Source organism: Ylistrum balloti, unplaced genomic scaffold (genome assembly GCF_031769215.1).
Source record: "Ylistrum balloti isolate Yb309-2 unplaced genomic scaffold, AGI_CSIRO_Ybal_v1 Utg370790, whole genome shotgun sequence".
In the NCBI taxonomy this organism is placed as follows: Eukaryota; Metazoa; Mollusca; class Bivalvia; order Pectinida; family Pectinidae; genus Ylistrum; species Ylistrum balloti.
Genome location: NW_026782461.1, coordinates 1,184,216 through 1,207,136, shown reverse-complemented (window position 1 = coordinate 1,207,136; position 22,921 = coordinate 1,184,216). Strand labels below are relative to the sequence as shown.

Sequence of the window (22,921 nt, the reverse complement as noted above, 5' to 3'; positions counted from 1 at the left end):
AATATGGTGTTCTTCGAACGTTGCGAGCAACACACCGTTTCTGCACAATACCATATCGATATTGTAAAACCTCTAATAAGACGAGGCATAACATGTCACCTCTTCATCCTTACATCCATCCTTCGTGTAAACAACTGAACACTACGTTATGATCATTTTAACATATCTGGTTTGTATTTACACCACACGGTGATAAAAGTTTACTTTGTTCGGTATACTATAGAATCCTCTTTTACAAGAAACGTTTTTTTATACCGTCCCAATATCCCAACTTTTCTCTGCATCTCTAACAGTTCTTGGGCAATATGATATTATCGTCTATTTCAATGTCTTGAATCATTTTGATAATGTACTCGCTTGACATTCATAACATCCGTTTTTCAGCGAAGAAATTTAATTTTCAGTCATCAAAAAGACATTAATTGCCGTGATGAAATATTCTTTGTGTTTAGTCTTTGGACTGATTGGTCTTAAAATGGATATTTATATAAAGAAAAACAGTGAATATCATATTTCAAAATGATTTTAATCAATGCCAAAAAATTTATTTGTTATAGGTATCTAACATAGGACGTGACGTATGCTTGTCACCAGTCAGCGGCGAGCGTGCATTCTTAATCAAAGATAACAAGGGCGACTGGGGTGTGATTGGAGGAAGATGGGTCCCTGGTCAAGACAAAGGTTAGTAGCTCACATACATCAAATTACTTTGTCCTTGTTATGGTAGACATGTATTCTTGGTCTGATATCATTGTTAACATTGATTGAAGGTATGTAAGTTTTGGTTCGTAGGAAAAACTATCATGCTTTTTATCATATGATATTGCAACAAATTCTACAGACTTGTGTTATATTTAATGAGCTAATATTGATTATCTTTTATGCCTACACTTTGAGAATTATTATACTTCGTCACACAATGTGTAAATGATTTCTTACACTGCCTTGATAGCTAGCGGCAGATTAGAGAAGTGAATATCATATAGGATTTCTGCGTTCGTTGTATTATATATATGTATATATATCATCATATTTATCCCAACAATATATGATGGTGGACAATTCAAATCGTTCCTCGTCCGTCCGCACGACCTTAAACAAATCTTGCTTTCGATTTTCCCGAAGAAGTTCTCAATGGTAAATTCTCTAATTTCTAATAAAGTATTTTGGAGCTGATTGAAAAAGTAAAAAGTAAAAAGGATGCTATTATTGATTTTCATTGTTATGGTTTGTTGTCTTAATTTGTCATGTACTGGAGGAATTTAGCTCGTAGATTGAGGTAGCAGTACACAGTTTCTAGGTGTGGCTATGGATGCTATTTTTGTTCATTAGATCACTCCATTGTAACGGTTTTAGTTAAAGTTAAAAAAATAAATCCTTGCTAAAATTGGTCTTGTCATGCTGAAGTGGTTTCATATTTTTCTGAAGAATATTTTTGCATTGTGTTGGAGGTTACTGTTTGGGCAGTCTTAAATTGAGGTTTTTTAATGTAAAACCAATTTTCATGAGGTAATACTTACCATAACTTTAGTATGCAAATATGGTACCTACACCCATCTTTGTATCCCAAAAACAAAAGATTCAAAAATCCCGCCCTCCCTACGACCATGAGCCTTCACGTCATGAACATAGAGTTATTTCCCTTCCTCTTAGCCTTTATGTAGCACCCGTAGAGGGGCAGTCAGGCAGATAGGAAGAGGGGAGGAAAGGGTGGGACTCCATAAAGTTATGGTAAGTATTACCTCATGAAAATTGGTTTTACATTAAAAAACCTCAATTTCATTTCAGTAATAATTACCATAACTTTAGTATGCGAATTCGTCTTACCGTAGTGGTGACTAGCAGCCAGGCAGCCCATCTAGCACACTAAACTTAGTAGGGAGGGGGGACAGAGTGCATAGAATAAGAAGGGGCAACCTCCCCGTGACCGAGCAGGTAAACCACGTGCCGCCGAACGGAAAAGACGAGCCCCGGGGCTAACGGGGGGGGGGGGGGGCACAGCCACAGACTGTGCAACCACCAGAGGTCCCAAAGAATACAAACCTTCTGAGTGGGAAGCCAGGGATCTCAGATAAAAATCTGTAAATGTATCCCTGCCCCGCCAGAAGGCAGCAGACATGACCTCCTGAAAGGAGGACCCATTAAGAAGGGCCCAGGATGCAGCGAGGGCCCTTACCTCATGAGCCCGCACTCTCACCCTCGCCCGAGCCTGGTCATCAGAATGCTCATAAGCATACTTAATGACCTGGCATACCCACCTAGACACCGACTGGGAGGAGATGTCTCGCTGTCCCTGTTTGATAGGAAAAAATAGACGGGATCTGGAGCCCCGCCCCCCCTGGTTTTATCGAGATAAAACCTAAGAGCCCTACAGGGACAAAGCAATCTATCCCTCTCCTCCGAGCTAGTCAAAGCCGGAATCTTGATGGGATCGGGCGAGAACCCCGGGACTTGATTCTTCGCAAGGAAGGAAGGATCAGTTAAAAGAGTAACGGCAGCGTAGCCTCTGGACCAACGAAGGCAGGAAGGAAGTGACGACAGGGCGTGCACTTCACTCCTCCTCGTCCAGAGGCCAGAGCCAAAAGGAAGACTGTCTTAAAAGTTAGAAACTTCAAAGAGGCAGACTCCATAGGCTCGTAAGGTGACCTCGTCAGGGAATCTAGCACCAAGGCTAAATTCCACTGCGGGGCCAGCTGCCGAACTCTGGGTCTATCCAAAGCGAAGCCTCTGATTAGGGCAGAAAGAGATGAGGAAGAACCTATCTCCTTCCTGCCGTAAAAAGCCAAGACACTGGCAATTGCTGTCCTATAGCCAGCAATAGTGCCAGGTGCCAGATTGCGGTCCCTAAACAGAGAGAGTAGGAAATCCGCAATCAGCTGAACAGAGGCTTCGAATGGATCAACCTCCCTGCCGACACACCAATCACAGAAGATCTTCCATCTGGACTGGTAGACGGCAGAAGAGGAAGCCCTGATAGATCGCGCGATGCGATCTGACACCTCTCGAGAAAAGCCTGCCTTGGCGAGGCTTCCAGAGATAGCCTCCACGCGTGAAGGTGGAGGATCTCTGGTCGAGAGTGTGTCGTCCTGGACCGAGGCTGACGTAGGAGATTCGGTCTGGTGGGGAGAGCCAGTGGCTCCTCCACCAGAAACGACAAGAGCTCCGGAAACCAAGGCTGCCTCGGCCACAGGGGGGCTATCAGAAGTAAGGAGCAGTGATGCTCCCTGAACTTCTGAAGCACCCTGCCCACCAGGTTGAAGGGAGGGAATGCATAAGCATGCATCCCGTCCCAGTCCAGAGAAAGGGCGTCCACAGCCCAAGCCTTCGGATCTGGGACCGGAGAGACGAAGGTTGGCAGCTGATTGTTCAGAGAAGTGGCAAACAGATCTATCAAAGGTCTGTCCCACACCTGACAAATTCCCCGGAAGACCGAGGGACACAGCTGCCATTCCGTCAACACCGGTTGGCGGCGCCTGGAGAGGGTATCCGCCAACACATTCAACCTGCCCGGAAGATGCTTGACCGTAATGGACAATTGCATCTCCTGACAGAGAAGAAGGATGCGGATGGAGAGGGCACACAGGATGTGAGACCTGGTGCCCCCTTGTCTCTCCAGATACGCGACAACTGTAGAGTTGTCGGTAGCCACACAAATCGCCTTGGACTGCAGGAATCCCCGAAAGGATTGCAGTGCCAAAAGAACTGCCCTCATCTCGAGCACGTTGATGTGCTCCGAGAGCTGATCCCCAGACCACTCCCCCGAGCGACAATGGCCGTCGAGGTAAGCTCCCCATCCTGTCATGGAAGCATCCGTGAACAGGGTCATAGAGGGGACAGGCTTGGTCAGAGGAACCCCGCGGAGAACATTCTCCCGAATGGTCCACCAGCGAGCGAACTCCCTGACCGACTGAGTGAGAGTTATCCAGGCCTCCCACTTCCTGGATGACGGAACCCAGTTGGACAGGAGGAACATCTGGAGAGGTCTGATGTGAAGTCTCCCTAGGGGGACCACATCTGCCAGGGCGTTGAGATACCCCAGAAAACTGAGGAACCAACGTACCTGGACCTGCGACCGTTCGATGAAGGACAGAGCTAGAGCCCTGGCCTTCTCGAACTTCTCCACCGGTGGTAGGGCTATGCCCAGAACCGTATCGAAACGATTCCCCAGGAAGACAAAGTCCTGAGATGGGGAAACCTCTGACTTCTCTCTGGAAGGAATGAAGCCGACTTTGAGTAAGACTTTCAGGACCAGCCTGGTATCCTTCACTAACGATTCCCTCACCCTGTGAAGCATGAGGGAGTCGTCGAAATAGATGTGGACGTCTATTCCGCGAGAGTGAAGGAATCCCACGACTACCTGCAGCAGCTTGGTGAACACCAAGGGAGCTGTCGTCAGCCCGAAGGGCATGGCCCGGAATTGGAAGACCTTGCCGTTGCACGTGAAACGGAGGAACTTCCGTGCCGACTTCTTGATGGGGATATGGAAATAGGCGTCCTTCAGATCTACTGAAGTTGCCCACATCCCTTCCCTCACGGAGGCCATGATGCCCCGTGGGGTCTCCATCTTGAAGTGAGGAGAATCTACGTGCCTGTTGAAGGCACTGAGATCTATGATCGGGCGCCACTCTCCGGACTTCTTCCGAACGAGAAACATTCGGGAGTAGAAGCCGGGAGTGATTTCCGACATAGGAATCTCCTCTACCGCGCCCTTGGCAAGCAAGGTCCTTACTTCCTCCTGGATCGCCCGAGCCTTCTCCAAATCCCCCGGAGGAGGAAAGAAGATCGGCTGGGCGGTAAGAGGCGGATCCTGAAGAAGGGGAATACCTAGACCCTCCTTGACCACCGACAACGTCCACACGTCCTCCGTAATTTCCTGCCACTGGGATAGGAAAGCGGAGAGACGCCCGCCCACAGGAAGCTCTGGCTGGGGCAGATCGAGTCCCTGCCAAAACAGAGAATCGTCCGCCCATCCGGAGCCTGAGCCTGCGGGAGAAGGACAAGAGACCTGAACGGGAGGACCGCCGTCCACCCCGCCAGACCCCTGTTCTGTCTCGGTCAAGGAGAAGAAAGAGTCAGGAACCCTTCTTCTTGCCCCCAGGAGGTTTCTTACCTTTCTTACCTTTCCCCTTATTGCCCTTGAAGTATGGCTGCGATTTGGGTTGGGCAGACGCCTGCCCAGCCGAAAACTTAGCCCTCTTCTTGGGAGGCGCTGACCCCTGCGAGGTGCTGGCCTTCTCGGAACGAAACCTCTTCACCAAGAGTGCTGAGGCGACCGAGTCCTCCTTTATATCCTTCTGGACAGAAGGAAGAGCTCCCCCGAACAGGGTAGAGCCAGTGAAGGGGGCAGTCAATAGACGGGAAAGATAAGGTTCTTCGACTGGGCGATTCTTTAAAATAGAAAATCGCCTAGCCAACACGACATTGGCGAGCAGGGAGACCTGTAAGGCCGCCGATGCCCTCAACGCCGCGTTCAGGGCAGCTGTAAGCCTGTCCTGAATGTCGGCCTGTTCCGTCTCTGGTACCCGACCCTCAGGCAAGTCGGATACCTTGTATAGACTCACAGTCAGGAAGTCTATGTAAGACAGAACTTGGATGGAAAGGCGCAACATCCTCTCCATTGTTACGAAATAAATAATCAAATAACAACAGTTATTAATACAAATAAACGTAACAAAAATAAATGGAGTGAAAAAACACAACTCCAACAAACAAATACGAACGAAAGCAAAAGCTAACGAAACGTAAAAAAGCAAAGCAAAATATACGGTCGAATAAATAATACGACCGATAAAAAGCGAAAAAACTTCACGAAAAAACCGAACAGCGCAAAACACGTAGATACGCGCTCGGTGCGTGGAGTATAGCAAAATGGCCGAACAAAGGCCGAACAAAGGCCGGCCGATTAAGGCCTAAAAGCAGGATATATTAACTAAATAAACGTCTGCAAAGACTGTTATAGTTAAGGATGGGTTTAAAGCAATAAACCGATATATAAATAATCGGCTATAAGGTAGACTTAAGCTAAAAGGAAAAGGAAGGCACTCAGCTGAATATAGCACGTCCGCCCGCTCCGGTAGCCATAATGATAAGAGGGAGGGAAATAACTCTATGTTCATGACGTGAAGGCTCATGGTCGTAGGGAGGGCGGGATTTTTGAATCTTTTGTTTTTGGGATACAAAGATGGGTGTAGGTACCATATTTGCATACTAAAGTTATGGTAATTATTACTGAAATGAAATATATGTTTACACACCAAAAACTAGATTTAGAGGAAGTGAAATTTTCATAATGTTTACACGTGGTCATGTTGTGACGGCATTCCGAACTGGAATTTACTGAAGTGTAAGTATTTTGTTACCATCGTCACGGTGTTTTAAAGACAGTTTCAGAAATAAATTTCTTCTGTAAAGTTGTAGCGTTAGGCTGGAAATAGCAGTATTTTTTTTTGCATTTTTAGCATTCTTTTGACTTGGTAACCATGGAAATCTGAAATCAGAAATCAGAGGATTTTTTTCATTTACACAATTTTCATTTTTCTACTATTGTTGCAACTGGTATGTAGTTTAAAAATATATATATCTGTAAGGATATATTTTCCATAACCAAACTGCTATACCTGTGTATCTCAAACATAACCAACAATTACAGCAAAAATGCAAATTAGCTGTTTCCTGCTACCTAAATTATCTTAGCGTCCACGTATAGAAACGTGACATTGTTCTACTCCATTTCACACAACAAACTATTGGACATAGGTTGTTGTGGCCAGACGCGTTTTAGCTGAGACTGACGCCAAAGAAATTCTAATAGAATATGAAAATATAGAGTTTTTCTAATTGGAAATGCAAATGGTTTGTTTGTGTCTCTTACAGACCTTTACTTTCTTTATTAGTTGATACCTTACCACTGAAGGCGGTAACATACACATATATCATTATTATATTGTATGAGCGTGTTATAAGTATCAGTAATTTCTATGATGTCTCACGTGTAGGCTGCATATCCCGACCCATTCCATAAACAATACTTGAGCCAACGCAATTTCATGGCATATTATGTAATTCGCGATACGAACCATCCTTTAAATAAAAATTCATGCGTAGCACAGAGGTGACCGAATTTCTTCTATTATGCCTATCGCGTTTAAACCAATAAAGGAATGATAAGGAACAAAGTTTACGACAATCCCTTAAATATAGAGAAAATGAAATGGTTATGCACTTAACGGACTTTGGAATATATCTCTTGCTGTCATTTCATCGATCATTTTTGTTTCATATCGTTTATTGACACTGCGATTTACATAATCTGATAAACGGCGCTGGCAAAAATATGAGAATATGATCGTCAGTTAGCCATATGAATGGTGTGAAACATCAATTTGAATCGAAATCAATACATATCACAGGACTCTATAAGTGTCAGGTCAGTAATAACGAACTTGCCACCACTATTACAGATTCAAAGCCCATAGTGTCGGTGGAAAATTCCATGTTTTCATATAGGAATAAGGCTTGGTCCTTCATTGGACGGACGTCAGTCAAAATGTCTTGTGTGTCTAGCTACCAGTAATCAAGTGTGTTCAATGTTATTTATGATATTACATAAGGGTTTTGATTATTTTTTTTATCACAAAAAAATGATAACTGGCTTGCTTATATAAGTATGAGGCTTACTTATTTATTTTCTAAACTATAATAAGTAATATAACAAAACTTGTTTTCAAATCATGTATTTCTATATATGTAAATTGTCGTTCGGTCTCTGACTTTGACCGTTAAATAATCCTGACGTAGTTACAATGAACGAATTGCACGTGTTCTGTTTGATTATACAAGGGATGAGACGCTGACAGTTATCACATGTCAACATGCAATCAGTCGCTTACGAACGTCAAGTGTAATATTATCAGTATGATGAACAAATCTGACTACCCTCGTTTGTTACACTTAACAGGCTTAGATATTCAATCACGTCCATTAACTTTATTAACGACATGCTCTATCCGCTGTTTTGGTTTGTTTTTTTAGATGTCTTATTTTTATATCTCCATTATACATTATCAATACCCATTAATTATTAAAATTGTTATTCATGTCATATTGTTGTCAAGCCATCGCACTAAATGAACGATATTGTGAACCATGTGTAACATTATCGTAACAATCAATAAGGACATTCAATTCTGGGGATATTTTATTTTTTTTAAACTTTTGGTTTTTATTTTGAATATCTACTGTTCCTCGGTTCATCGGGATGCATTTGACCTATTCTGTCGTAAGTAAATGTTTGGTTATTCGTTAATTGAATAAGGCTTTACGACATTCCAAGTATATACATTATAGGAAAATACATCTTCATCTAGGCTTCATTAGCCTTAAATTCGTATCTGAACGCAGCTTGACTCTCGATGCAAACAAGAAACTCTCACTACTTTTATATCGAATAACTAGAGTTAGAGGATTTGGGTGTACGGTTCATTGTCCTATTGGCATCTTATTTCCTTATTTTACTCACTATCACAATTATAACTCTTTATATGACCGAATAATTCCAGATGACAATTCAGCTGTTTAATCACTGTGAAATCATTGTTAAGTTACTCTCTGTTTGATTACAGTTAAGTTCATATGTAATATGGTGTAATTGACCCGCGTTTCTTGTTTACAGATCTTAACCTTAGATAAACAAAATATCAGTCTGTTTAATAACATCATCACTATTTTTGCTTTTATCATTGTTCGCAAGATGGTTACTGTTTTTACAGAGGGAAACTCCGCTGACACGGAAGTATGTAACTTTCGGAATAGCTTATTGAAAAGCTGATCACAATACCATATGCTAACCGATTTTAGGCAAAATTTGTTACCAGCTTTGATTGGAATTTAAAGAATAATCTGATCATTTCCGATGGAAAGCCATAGTTATTGATCCTGGTATGGCATATAACTGTGGCTATAAATAGTATTGACCTCTTTGTCACGCTAGGATTAATGAAAGGGTGTGGACAGATAAGCACGTGGAGGGATTTAATACATACAAAAACTACAGATGACCTATATAAAGTGTCATTTCACTTATGTAAATGTATATAACCCTGACATCTCGAAAATAAGTCGACCTAGAAAATAAGCCTTCATTGCCTCGCATAGATAACATGCATTTTCTTGCTGTTAAAAGAAAAAGTCTTGTGTTATATTTGTAGTGTGTAACCTGACACCCAACCAAAATCCGTAAACCGCATGATGCTTCATGATCATAATGTCATGAAGACAGTGACATGTGGAGAAACACATATCACCTGTTTAGGGAGAGTTTAGATTTTTCTTGTAGTAGAGTTTCCTGTCGTACGACGCTTTTATTGGGGGAATGTGTACTTTTAATAAAATAATAATATTTTAGCTGTCACAAACATGTGACGATTACCAGCTGTGAGTTCAATAACTGGGAATATTGCTGTCGATTACTCTTATTTGGCATGTCGTCCGTCTTTGTATATTACCAATCTCGACAACGATTGCTGCCAAACATTTATATTTTCACTCCGAATGCTTTGGATGACCATTAAAATAGTTGTTGTAAATTATAACAAAAAATGAAAATTAATTTTATAAAAATTCGATTTTTATTGAAGTGTATCTAGTCCTTACAATCAACAATATTGTCGTTGAGAACACCGTCTTTGCATTTTTATTCGCTTTATGGGTTTAATTACCTCCCTTGAAGTTCGTTTCGATCTACACACATTATCAGAATTAATATTGTCCAGTTAACATGAAATAAGATGAACTATGACTATTAGTCCAAAACGATGGATACTCACCGTTGCCGATTTGTTGTTGATATTTCAAGCCAATTTTACTTGCTTGTGATGAACCAAGCTCACCACGAAGCAGCAAAGAAAATGAAAGATCGAAGCTCAATTATTGCTGGTGCTACTGTTATCAAGTATATCCCAGAAGGGAAAAATAAGCATAACTGAACGTCTTTTGAAATAGTATAAAACATGAAATAAGACCAGAGGCAGTATCAATGACATCAATTGAAAGTCATGACGTTTTTGTGTGCTATGATTTATAGATGACGTCAGGGAATACATTCTGAAACAGCAGCATGGGTTCATAGCACACTGGATAGGACCGCAGGCCATATTTAAGACATCAATAGAAAATACGACTTTGATCTTTTTGTGTGTTCAAGAAGACCTGGTGATGTGACTAATCAAACTTAAGTGAAGATTAGATTTGGCATTTCAATGAATTATCGAAGACAACATTGAATCATGATAAAATACTATGTTGATAATAATAATACGTCATTCCAATAAATCTGCTGTAGAGATGACGATATTAAACTATTAACATACTAGTGTTTCAGCTGCATATATAAAAAGAGTAATGTAATTACAGGTACATAGCTGGCCTACTCATGTAGGTTTTGTTGGTGCTGATTGTTGATTCATTTGAAAGTAATAATACAATGGCTTTTAAGTCTGTCAAAATCATTCATATTTTATAACACCAAAGCATATTTTGCCCTTATAATCTTAAAACAATGAAATAACTTATTTATTATCTTCGGCATGACCCAAAGAAATGCATTGTACTCTCCAAATTACAGGCAACCACCTTATTGTGTATTGATTGCGAACTACGAATCGGTGTACTAGATCTCATCCCCATCAATGAACTGGAAGATGTACAGTAACGTTTGGGCTTTGATGGCGGAAATATCACTTTGACTGCCTACCATTTTCACCAGTTCATTTTTCAAGAGTCTTTCACTCAGATAGATGAGACATTAACTTTTAATGTACCAGTTCCAAGATATAATCTGTTATAATTACACTGTAATGTGATATGGGGACGTGTGTGGGCGTGTATGATAACTTGCTATTGCATGGCCTGGTTGGTAGCACATGATGGCTATTTGTATGCTTTGTTTTTTGTTTTTGTTTTTTTTTTTTCAAAGTGTGGATGATTTTCGCTTGAACCTATTTCTCATGAGGCTTTAGGGACTTAATTTGGTTTTGTTAGATTAGTTGGTACCTTTTTAGATTTTATTTTCTAGTATTATATCAGTTCTGGTACTTTTTTCTCTGTGTACTGACGTCATGATTTTTTTTATTTCCCTTCGTGATACAGATACCATCACAAAAGTAATAATGTTACGGCAAGGCGTCAATTTTCCAAAGAAGAAAAGATATTCAAATTAGATTTTCAGAAAATTTATTTTAAAATGAATTTATGAATATCACAATAAAATGTGAAGTCCAGATAAGGAGATGAACCAGCCTCGTAGTTCAATACATTTCCTAATTGTTATATATCTAATAACTTTACAACTGAAAAAAAAATAAATAAATAAAAACTAAACAAAAAACCTAATTTTCATATCTAACAATTTCGGTTTAGTGACAAATAATAATAATAATGAATATAATTAAAAAAAAAAATAAAAAGTACATGTGTATATCTTGTACCGTGCTACTGTTCCCACTGTTCAAATGAAGAAGGCATGCAAGATTGCAAAAAGATATGCAAGTAAATAGAGCCTTTAAAATACAAGTTTAGATTGAAATTAAATGGATCTTTGACCGCGCGGTTGTCTTTATCTCTTGTCCTCCAACTCTGGATCGCGGGTTCGAGGTCTACCTTGGGCAGTCACCAGGTACTGGTCTAAGGTTTTCTCTAAGAACTCCGGCTTTCCCCCACCAACCGAACCCGACACTTGAATGACGTGAAACAACAATAAATCAAAAAATAAAAAACAATTTATTAATCAAACTGTACCATACGGCTCTTTGATCATTCCAGGACTCGTAATTCATAAACTGAGCCTAAGTTTGAATCGTTTGAAGCGACTGAAGTTATGGCTTTGCCTCTACATAAAAGTGCCTGTAAGGGATAAATATCATGAAGGTTTTGCTTGACTATCAGTATAACGGTTTGAGTCTTCATTTTAATATAATTACATAGAACGAATTAAAAAGTTCATTCATATGATATTTGATATTCATAGAATGAGGAAAATGAGGCCCACGATGAGGCTAAGTAATAGTTAAGATATTTTATCAGATTTATGATAATTGTAGCCGTAATGTTTTCAACCATTATAAAATGTTAACAAGAGTACATCGAAATAGAAGACATTGTCCTTTTGCCCTTGAAATTCATACTGTGAAAGCGTTATTTCATGCAAATCTTTAAAATCTGTAACGAATTATCGACCGTATTCAATGAAAACATAGTTGTCGTCAACACGTTATGTTGTTCTTGCCGACGAGACAGTACAGACCCCTCCCCCAAACATACACACATTTAGTCATTAGTGATAGCATGTTTCACCCTGTTCAGGTAATACAGACAAGACAATTCCTTTTGTATCATGATTGAGGAATTATCGCCATCTGTAGACCATGACTGCCTACCGAATGTGATAAATGACATTCATTTATCCGGATAGTGTTCCGGCCAAGGAAAAAGTGTAATGTTTGTCTGAAGAATGCTAATGGATATCGTATGCGCTTCATTGAGCTAAGTATTATCATGATATGGTTTTGATAAGGACACTACATGAATGGAACAACAGTGTGTGGTAGCAGAAATGTACATTTTGAGGACGTTTTGTCACTTCATTACTTTCATTACTTCATTTCCACCACGCAATGCTATCTTTGCGATAACCTATCACACATTTTAGTTCATTTTACAAGAATCACTCCACCGTGTTTCTTCATCATGCCCATCATGCCTTGATATCTTATGTTTAGATTCTCAAGATCATAACAATTGCTTCAAAGATCACTGTCATGATTCGTTGGCAACCAGTGGAAAGAAGCCATTGTATTTGTGTCAGAGCATGTACTCCATAACCATACCACAGCAGAAAAAGCGGTTCTGAACAAAATACTTAATTAGTATACTTGATTCCGTACTGTGCATAGCATGACCATTCACAAGTAATTGGTTTTCCTTAGTGGATTTGTGGGCAGCGTCTGCTGCCATCTAAAAGCGTTTACATAGATGTGACATTAACAATCCTTGAGATATGTCGCCAGATTTGGCTCTTCAGGAAATGACCTGTCCACGACACTGCTTATGCTCAGTCAAAGCATTTGTAGACACTGACCTATAAACACGAGCGGTCACTGCTGTTTGAACAGCACAGGTTTTCAGTATACTGGAATCGGGTTTTCTATTTGTCCGTGGACGGAATCTTGTCTGGACAACCATATTTCATTTCTATTTTTTGTCCTAATATTGTGAAGCACCACTGATGTTGTGAGCATGCACTGGTAAGTTTGAAAGGAGGTGTTTTTCCATTCTGACATTTTGCTCTTACGGAGTAATGTCACTATTTAAAGTAGCATAATTACGTCCGGATATTCTTCTGTCGATTTAAATAAAGCTTTGTACATGCCATAACAACGCCATGTGTGTAAGAGTCTTATGTGTAAACATCAATGCAACGGTTACAGTTTTTACAGTTTTCTGGTTGCCCAAGGTTTCTTAAATATTGGAGATTTTAAACATTTCTTTTCAACTTATGACACTTTTATCTAAACATATATGTGCTATATGATATTATTAAGCTGATCAAGTCAATCGACAAATTATGGTTACATTGCATATTGATTAAAACGAATACTTAATCTCTAGATCGTAAATTCAACATTTGCAGACAAAAAAGTATCATCTTTATTTTTTGTCAAAACTCCTCATATACATTAAAATATACAATATTTTATCCAATCATTATATTTTGAATGGGAAAACAAGCTCGAGGTTTGTACCAACTCTCATAAGTTGAACGTAACTACAGCAACACAGACAGGTCGCTTGGCTCTCGGATATGAAATATTATAACTTGGGGTATTACTGTTGCTAACAGTAAGGCACATAATAAAAATAAGATTTAAGATATGATTGTGCGACTCTCTTCAACTTGTTCATTAAAACTTCTGCTTCGGAAGCATCGTGGCATCAGCAATTTAGGCGTTTGTTACGTTGTATACTTTGCATTTTTGCGTTCATGATTAAGGTTTCATTACCGAACACAACCTATAAATGATTGTTGAGAGTCGGTAAACATCCACCAAGTCGTGACAGGTTAGGGGATGGAATTATCCTATGCTCCGTGAATTCCATAGATTTGAAAACATTCTTATCCTACAGTCATGTTAACAAGAATTGCATTGCCCATAGAGTCGGGAAATGTTTTATTAGATTACGCATGCATGCATTATTCACGTACGGATGCATGTTAGTAATTCTGAATTTGACATGGGTTTAAAAATCTGTATATTCTGTGGGTTTTCAAATTGCCAATATCACTTAAATACGACACGAGGCTTTAGGCGAGCTATCAAATTATTGCACAAAATTATTTCGATAAAAAATTGGTACGGTGTTTTGGAATCTGCAAACTGTTGTTCAGACTGGGTCTTGTACGTCTTGTACAATGTTGGCAACTTTTGGGCCGAATTAAGTTTTTTGGTCACATATTGAGAGCAGTTACTCCAAACAGTTGAGCAATATAAAACACATTAAAATATTTGATACTAGCACTTATGGGAAGTTCTTCTCAACACACCTAAGCTTTTCGATTATTTTTGCTAACACTGAGTAAACAAAGTCTACTAAGCATTCATCACCCTTTACACCCAACAGTATCGCAGACAGTACCTTGTCAAGCTCAGTGCTGATCAAAAAGATCTAACACATAATCAGTTCTACTGTGCGTTTGTTTTGTCAATATGATCGTACATATTTGTGTGCATGAATGAATAGACAATCATTCTATTTAGATGCGCCAGTTTGCAAATGTATAAGTTCAGATTGTAATTTATCCTTTACAGTTACAAGAGAAGTACCAGAAGTTGACAATGTTGTGTTGTCTGCAATGTATTTCTAAAGGGAGACAATTACAATGGTGAAAGTATAGAAAATAAAAGCCGTCCCAATATAGACCGATGCGGGATGCTTTAAGATAATTTTCCAGGCATAAAGTATGAATTTTGGTTGGCTATTTGAGAAGTAAGATTTGAACCAGTTACAATCTATTTCTCTAGAAGAATGCAGGTTTTCTATCATAACATCATGGCCTACACAGTTGAAAGTACATAAAGTATTTTGTATATAGAAGTAAGCTGAATATCGATAAGTTCCTTGTGCCATTATAAATAATTAAAATAAAAACAAATGTGATAGAAGAATATCTTCTAAAGAGGAGAAAGGAGATTGATATTATCTAATATTTTGTATGGATATGTCATAAACAGTGTAAATGATATTTCAGTTAGAACATGTTTTAGGTAATCGGATCAGCAGGTGATATTTGAACACGACGTAGGTCCTGCATATTTTTTTATTTTGAACATCGGCAACGTTTTGTATGGTCAAGTATCCATTGATCATGTGTTAAATGTAATTTCTGTGTCGATTTTATAGGTCAGAATCACAAGAGTTAATAAAACATATGAAAATACCAACATGTCAGCACAATAATAATTCAAATCAAATTCAACAAAATGGGGCAAAATATTATCGAAAGGAAGATTTTCACGGAAACTGCAAAACAATACAAGGCGAATAAGCTCAAGTGTTCCGGAAGAGTAAGCGTCTTCTACTTCATCGCTGATACCCGTCGAGGACGACATTGTGATTTGGATTAAATTTGTATGGCCTGTCGGATTTCAATGGTTGTGTTGTGTTGATTGTACAAAGCATTGTGACTACAATTAATGAATAAACACAATTTGTGATAGTTATAGAGAGTAGGAATTCTTGGTTGATAATAAAGGTCAGAGTAGATGATTAGAGACTGGTAAAATGTCATTTCTTCCGTTGATCGTAAAGGCCATGTTGACAAATAAGCAATGGTGATGTTGAAGCAATGATTTGATAGGTCCTGGAATATAGTTTAGCATGGTATTGTAAAGGTTACGAGTTGTAATCTTCTGTAGTGATGACGTTACACTGGTTATATTTCTGATACATTCAGATCAAATATACTATATACTGGTTTCATTATTTGTAGTTATTGGGTTTTTGCTGCTGCTCGCATACAAACCACCATGATTACAGGCCATAATCTTCCGTTATGTTGGTGTATGATATTTTCATCATATTCGACCTAATTCAATTTCCTCTTGGTTTAGTTACAAATGATGTGCTATATTGATCAGGCTTTCGTTAATATCTTTTTTTTGTGTGTGCTTAGAATAACTCACGTGTCCGACCACATGGTCATAATAATTTTTTTAGATAAGATTATTTAGGTCGTGAAACATAGATTTATCTTCGCAGGAAAAGAACACAACTGATGTTCCTTTTCGTCTGATTCAACAGATCTTAAAATTTGTAATAAAGAGCACGCAACTGAATATCATCTTTCAATGCAAATTTAGAACTAGACACAATAGAGCAAAAAAAAACTCGTTAGCGATTCAAATGGCCTAAGTGTTTGAAACCAAGAGGATGAATTAAATTGGTTGAAATAAATGTCAAAAACCAGACGGAAGAGTTCACTAACCCTCATTATTCAATATATTTCAATATCTAATCATTTTCAGAGAGGATCAAATACACATGTGTATTTAGAATCGTGCCACTATTCGAATGAATCAAATAGTGGCATGCGAATAGCGGCAATCATTTTGAACTAAAACTCCACCAGATGTGCCTACCATGTGTTGTCTTGTCGATGTTATGACCTAAACATTCCCGATATTGATTTACATATCAATTGATCTTTACATATTACGAATAATACGAGAAACTCGTGCTTATTAATTCAAATTGAAAAATGGGGTAAATGAATGAAAATGTGTCATATCATATTGATACAAATAAAGCCACAGCTTTCTACCGATGCCCATGGTGCACATTTTGTTTTGCGTAAGGGTCATATAGCAATGCTGTGCAACATGTTGAAATAAGGGGTACATTTATAACGGCTCCCATTCAATCTGCGTTCGTTCACATGTGCTATCAATTTGGCATATTTTTATCTTAAAAGAGAGATGAAAAGATATATATACTTATACATGAGCAGTAAGGTATCTGTAATTCCATAATTAAGCCAATTGTTGGGTGTGCCGCTAGGGGTTTCCATGGTCTTAATAGGGACTCCTGTTGAAGCTAATGCATCCAATCTATTACAAACAACCCGTGTTATCTGGCATTGTTTGCTTAACACTCCCGCTGTTACATAATAGAGAACACAAAGCAATTTTCTAGGTAATTTAAAGTTCCAAATTGCAATATACGGATGACAAACTTGGTGCTTGGTTTATTTCAGAAACATCTTTGGCTTATCAATTATCACGTCTTTTCGAGTCAAACCTCATACAATTTCACATCTCTCTTGCATTCACATGCCATTTATATTGTCAGCACCGAACCTCTTTCAGCGTAAAAGTGACCGTATTTGGATGTAGAACTCTTTTAGTAATGTCTGATTGCTTTAATGTACTTTATGTGACACAATGTAAAGTTCACGACGATGTATCATGCACCGCCGATATCCGCAACTCTATACGAAAACAATCTATTCAAATCTAAAATTGAAATTCTGAAATATAGAGTAACATTTAAATTGGATAGAACAAAAATATATTTGTTATGCACAGTAATTGAAAGCTGGTACTGTTTATTATGCCATTAAAACCCCTGTTCAATCTGCATCAAGGAAATGATCGACTTTATTACAGTGGCTTTGTCTTGTTTCCCAGGTTGTCTGTTTGATTGATGATCTTGAAAGTGTCTGGAACATGTGTGAATTTCCGTACATGGCTGTTTGATCGCTGTACATATTTGAATGTAATACCCTCTGGACGTTTCCTTTAGGAAACTGTACAATAACACGATACCTACTGCCATTCTTTTGGGTATTAATTAACGAACTGGACAATATGTCCTTTATAATAACACCTGATTACCCTCAAGTCGAATCCCCCATTAATTTCATATCCTACAACTTCCTTGTTCATGCTGACAGTTGACCAGTTGCAGATGGGCCACTGCTGAATATGTGTCATCGATAGAGATTTAACTTCTACTACGTAAAATAAATATTTCGCAAGAGTACCGTTGGGGATGGTTCCTACTGCAATAATGAAATTAGACAAGTTTGATGCTCGTTACTATGCTTGATGGTTTTGATGTTTTTACTCGGTTTTTAATATGTCTTAGAATGGTTTTGGTGTTCGTAGGTTTCAAATGATAAAGCAATATTTCTTTATTTATTTTATCATTACATTACTTTTTCGTGTCTTTTGCATAATCGTCAAGATATTTGGTGGGTGGGAGACACTACTGGTGGACTTTTATTCATCGAGGTATGCTGTAACCAGCATGTCACGTCTCAATTCATTCGAATAGTGGCACGATTTAGAATATACACTCGTAATTGGCGTCAATCTGAAGTTAACAGATACACTGTATATCAAAATTGAATTATCTGTTGACTTATAGCGCTATCATACCTCCCTATCTATATTTTGACTTAAATCATGATCACTTTTGATTTTATTCGGTCGTCTCCTAGACTTTAGACTTTTGGCCCTAATCATCATTAACGAGTCCTAGAAGGATGAAATGTTTCGAATGACTGATGTCAATAAAGCAGTAGACTCTTACCTCTTTGGAACACGTGTCTTTCCAATTTTCTAAGCACCTTTCTTTTTATTACAATTGCTACCCCAAGTGTTAAGTTTGAGTTTAAATCACAATCTAGTTGTTGGCTTATCGGTATTTTCTACTTGCTGTGGTAAAATCATATTTGTCACATAGAGAAGAATGTACATTTGTTTTGCAGAAATAGATATTGGCTATTTTCATTTTTTATAAATGTTCAAATGAATCAGTTTCAGGAAATCATGCAAAACGTAAATCGGGAAAATCAAAAAGAATATGACTGAATCCAGTACTTTTTATCACACCGGAATGAAAATGTAGCATGAACATGGTAATGTTGGTGTATTTTATGCATTTTTAAATTCATATCTTTTTGTGACCACTGAAAGTAGGGAGAATGACTCATTGATAAATTTCGTTTCAGATTTTATTCAAGACATCATCATTATGATGAAGAAGGATTTTCTCCTGAAGCCTTCTTCTCTGCCCTTCTTCACTGTTCTTCCCTCATTAGTTATTAACATTGGATATTGGAAACCTTTGGGTCGATTTTGGAACATTGAGGAATATTTATCACGATAGTGCCGCTTGACTACTGTTATTTACTGAATCACTACTGGCTAATTTACGTAGGCGCACTAGGGTGTCTAGTTAACCGTCAATTATTAACCTAGACTGGAAACGGTGATCAGCATCTCTCACAGAAACACTTCAGGGCAAGGCCTATGGTGAGCACCGCTAATTGATTTACGTTTAAAGTGTTGCCGCCATATTTGACGGTTCTGTGTTACCATTTCGTATATTTCATTTGCCAGGAACCCGTATATAGTACCAGCCATTAATAATTTCTTAACCCTAGGTAGAAACGAAAGAAAGGGTCAACGTACATGCATATCGATCAGAGTCATTCGCACGCTTTCTAGGAAACCAGTGCACAAGTTCAAAGACTCCAGGCTTCTCTGATATACCTTAATATCTCCGAGCTGAATATAAGTCTTGTGATCTCTAACATTCCTTGACAATAAACTACAACTTGATACTACAACAGATAACAAAAAAGTCGTTTTAAAGACATTTCGATTTTTATATCAGGCCGTATTGAAAAAAAGATTATCTGGCAATCTTGGCCTGTTGCATGAAGCATTCACATTTAATGGATTTTCTTTATTTTATGAATAGCTCTACAAAGCCAAGTTAAGTGAATTGTCTTTCTAACCTTTTATGGACGCACATGTTGCTAAGATTAATGAGATATCGACATCCTGAAGCATTATTGTGAAATAGAGATACATAGGTCTACGTTTATTATTCTTCAAACAGACTACCTTGTCACTTTCTAGTTAACAGATATTTCTGATACCGCGATATGGTAGTACGTTGTCTACAAACGAATACCATAATTATTTTTCTTGTTACGTAGATAAAATAAACATATTGTTGATGAGTACATCACAAGGTTACATGCCAAGGTAAAATGTTTAACCAAAAAATGTATGACGATATAATTTTGACAACTCCTAAACTCCCAACCCCCGCGGTAAGAGAGCAACATTCAGTGCGACTCTTTCCTATTTAGTAGTCCGTCTGTACCATTTGTGTATATCTTTGTTCCTCAATTATTCTACAGTCATCAGCGGTTATGTGAATATCAATCATCAGTAGTATTGCACACCTTTGTGGAAGATGAGTCGTTGTGACTTTCGTTTTATTTTGTGTTGTTATACCTTCATTAAAGTATGTGGCATTGCATTTTTGTTACCAGTCTTTTGCAATTTCAGTAGTCGTGACAATCCGTCAGTTTTTAGCCTGCTGTTTATATTTGTTTTTCTATAACAGTCAGATAAATTAACCTTTATCAAATGTGACAAGTTTCCAATATATTTACATTAATAATAAATTGTTTCGGGAGACGGGTTTATCGTAAATCTTGAATCTTGTTTCAATGGAATGGTTTAGATCGCTAAAAGAATTTTTAACACCTAAAGCGGGCATGATGTGTTTAAATGTTCACAAATTAAGCTATTAGCAAAGTTTGAAATTGACGTGTGAACACTTTAAGATTGTAAACGAAGTTACAACAACTCATCAAAGCAAGTTATGACCATCATATTGAGTCAACGATGCGCCAGGAGTGACCAAATATCTGATAATACTGTTTTTAGTATTATTAAAATATTTTCACACTTTCAAAATTCACGTGGATAATTGTGTTTGTGGTAAGGATAATGCCTATCGAATACATCCAACAGCATGATTTATTACAAAGTACCCATTTTTTGCAATTTGATTCCATTACCTACAATAGCGAAAACCAAAATCCCTCGAGGGCTGCAACATTTATAGGAAATAGGATGTTGTATAAACATGATTAGCAATCACCACTATATTCGAAAGTGTCCTCGTGTAATGTCTTGAAACACGTGTTCCGGTCATGTTTCAAACTAAGGGAATAAATGTCACTGAACATGGGATGCCATTGGCAGTTGCTTTGGGATTTATATTAAAATGGCCAATGAAATTACGTCTAGGTTGTTACGAAGACTCTCGGTAACAACTCCTTACATGACAATTAAATACGTTTTCAAGGGTATTTACTGAGTAGTCTCAGCTGAAAAGTAAGTGATACATTTCTCCATTAACTTTTATTTTCTTAACTGGATGGCAACAGCCTTAACTATGAAGTTTAAAACCAAATTCGTTTCTTTGTAATTCTTCCAATCAGTATATCTAATGGCATTTATTATCATTTGAAGCAGATCTATTTTCATTCCTTATTTCTCGAACAATTTTCACTTACACTTCATAACTTTCAAAGATAAGAAATAGCACAAAGATCTGAGCAAAGTATTCGAAGTGAAAAACAATTACCTTAAAATGGATTCCTGAGGTAAATAATATTGGTTGCTTGAAACTATGACTGCAAATCTAGGTATAACGGCTTGTTTACCTCTTCAGTATGGCAATACAAATGTGTATGACATGCGTTTTTTTATTTATAAATAATCACATTAAAATAATTTCAGTCGAGATTTAAGTTTAGTGTCAAGTAATTCGTGTACATCAAAACCAGTATTATATTTTTAAAAAATTCGGCCAGATGTAAAAGAAAGGGAATAGAATGCAAATCTGAAAAATAGAAATACAATTTATCATTTTAAAAGCCCATTTGATAAGTCTTATTTCAAATTTACATGGAAGACTCCTGTGAAATAAGGCTTGCAGATATTTCAGCGGTTTTATTATTTGAATTCACATGACGTCCCTGTTAGGACAGATGTTTCCAGTTGTTTAAAATATTTTGACATTTTTAAGTTTTAAAAGAATTTCATTTTCGCCCAGTGTTACTTACTCTATTAGCATACAACACAACATTTTTTTGTTTTGTTTTTGATTTTCGTCTATTTTTATGAAACTGCGAAAGCGGCGAAAGTTAAACTAAGGCGAAAGGCATATATGGCCATATATGTAAGTAAACACACTAACACACAATAGCTCACAAATCTTTCTGATTTGAATCACATCATTACTCAAATACTGACTTATAATTTATATCTTTTCAGGGGAAGGTTCTCTGACATTCCGAATCTACCTTTGTAGAGAGGAACGATGTCTTTACTCGTCACTTCCTGGAGAATTTCGAAGTCTCGACCTACTTGTAGGTAATTCTTCATTAAATTTCAAAACTGGGCGTGTGACAGCAGACTTTTCTTCTGAAGTACCACAGCTGTTAGCCGCGTTATTTGTGCTGGGTACCTTGACAACCCTGTGTGTACCTCGTCCTGATCAGTGGACCCCTGGTCAACATGTAGCTACTGGAGCCACCAACCATCTCTATCTTAACTCCTCGGCTGTCGGACAGGCATGTGGACTTCAGGTGCAGACACCCTCAAACGCCTACCTTTCCAGCAAGAGAGCGAAACAGAAGTAACCCTGCTTACTGGAATTTCTTTATTTGCACTTACTGACACAGAAATATATGGATGTAGTGATTTTAAATATCAAAATATATCTGGTAACAGTACATCTGGCAAGGTAGTGTCAAAAATTCATAGCACGTTTTCATTTCTTCGCTTAGTGTTTAACATTTCAATTTCTGTTTCGGAATTGTTACAAGAAAACGATATGGCAGTGAGTACTAGCGCAGTATGTGCATTATGAACTAGGTTACTTAGGACACACCATCAACTGACGACAGTAGGTCGGCGTCTAGACTGCTGCTGATTACACTTATAAAATATTCATTATATTCAAGAAACTCCGTAGATCAAGGAAGAAATAT

General features: G+C 38.1%; 1 protein-coding gene across 1 annotated transcript in view; it reads left to right on the top strand.

The window, feature by feature from the left end:
• LOC132558437 (uncharacterized) overlaps positions 1–22,570 on the top strand; it is a 32,496-nt gene extending 9,926 nt beyond the window's left edge. Inside the window, exons 4-5 of the mRNA XM_060223005.1 lie at positions 558–681; positions 22,203–22,570. Of these exons, the coding sequence (XP_060078988.1) occupies positions 558–681; positions 22,203–22,570 (492 nt within the window). The remainder of the gene's footprint in view (positions 1–557; positions 682–22,202) is intronic.
• Positions 22,571–22,921: the final 351 nt, after the last annotated feature.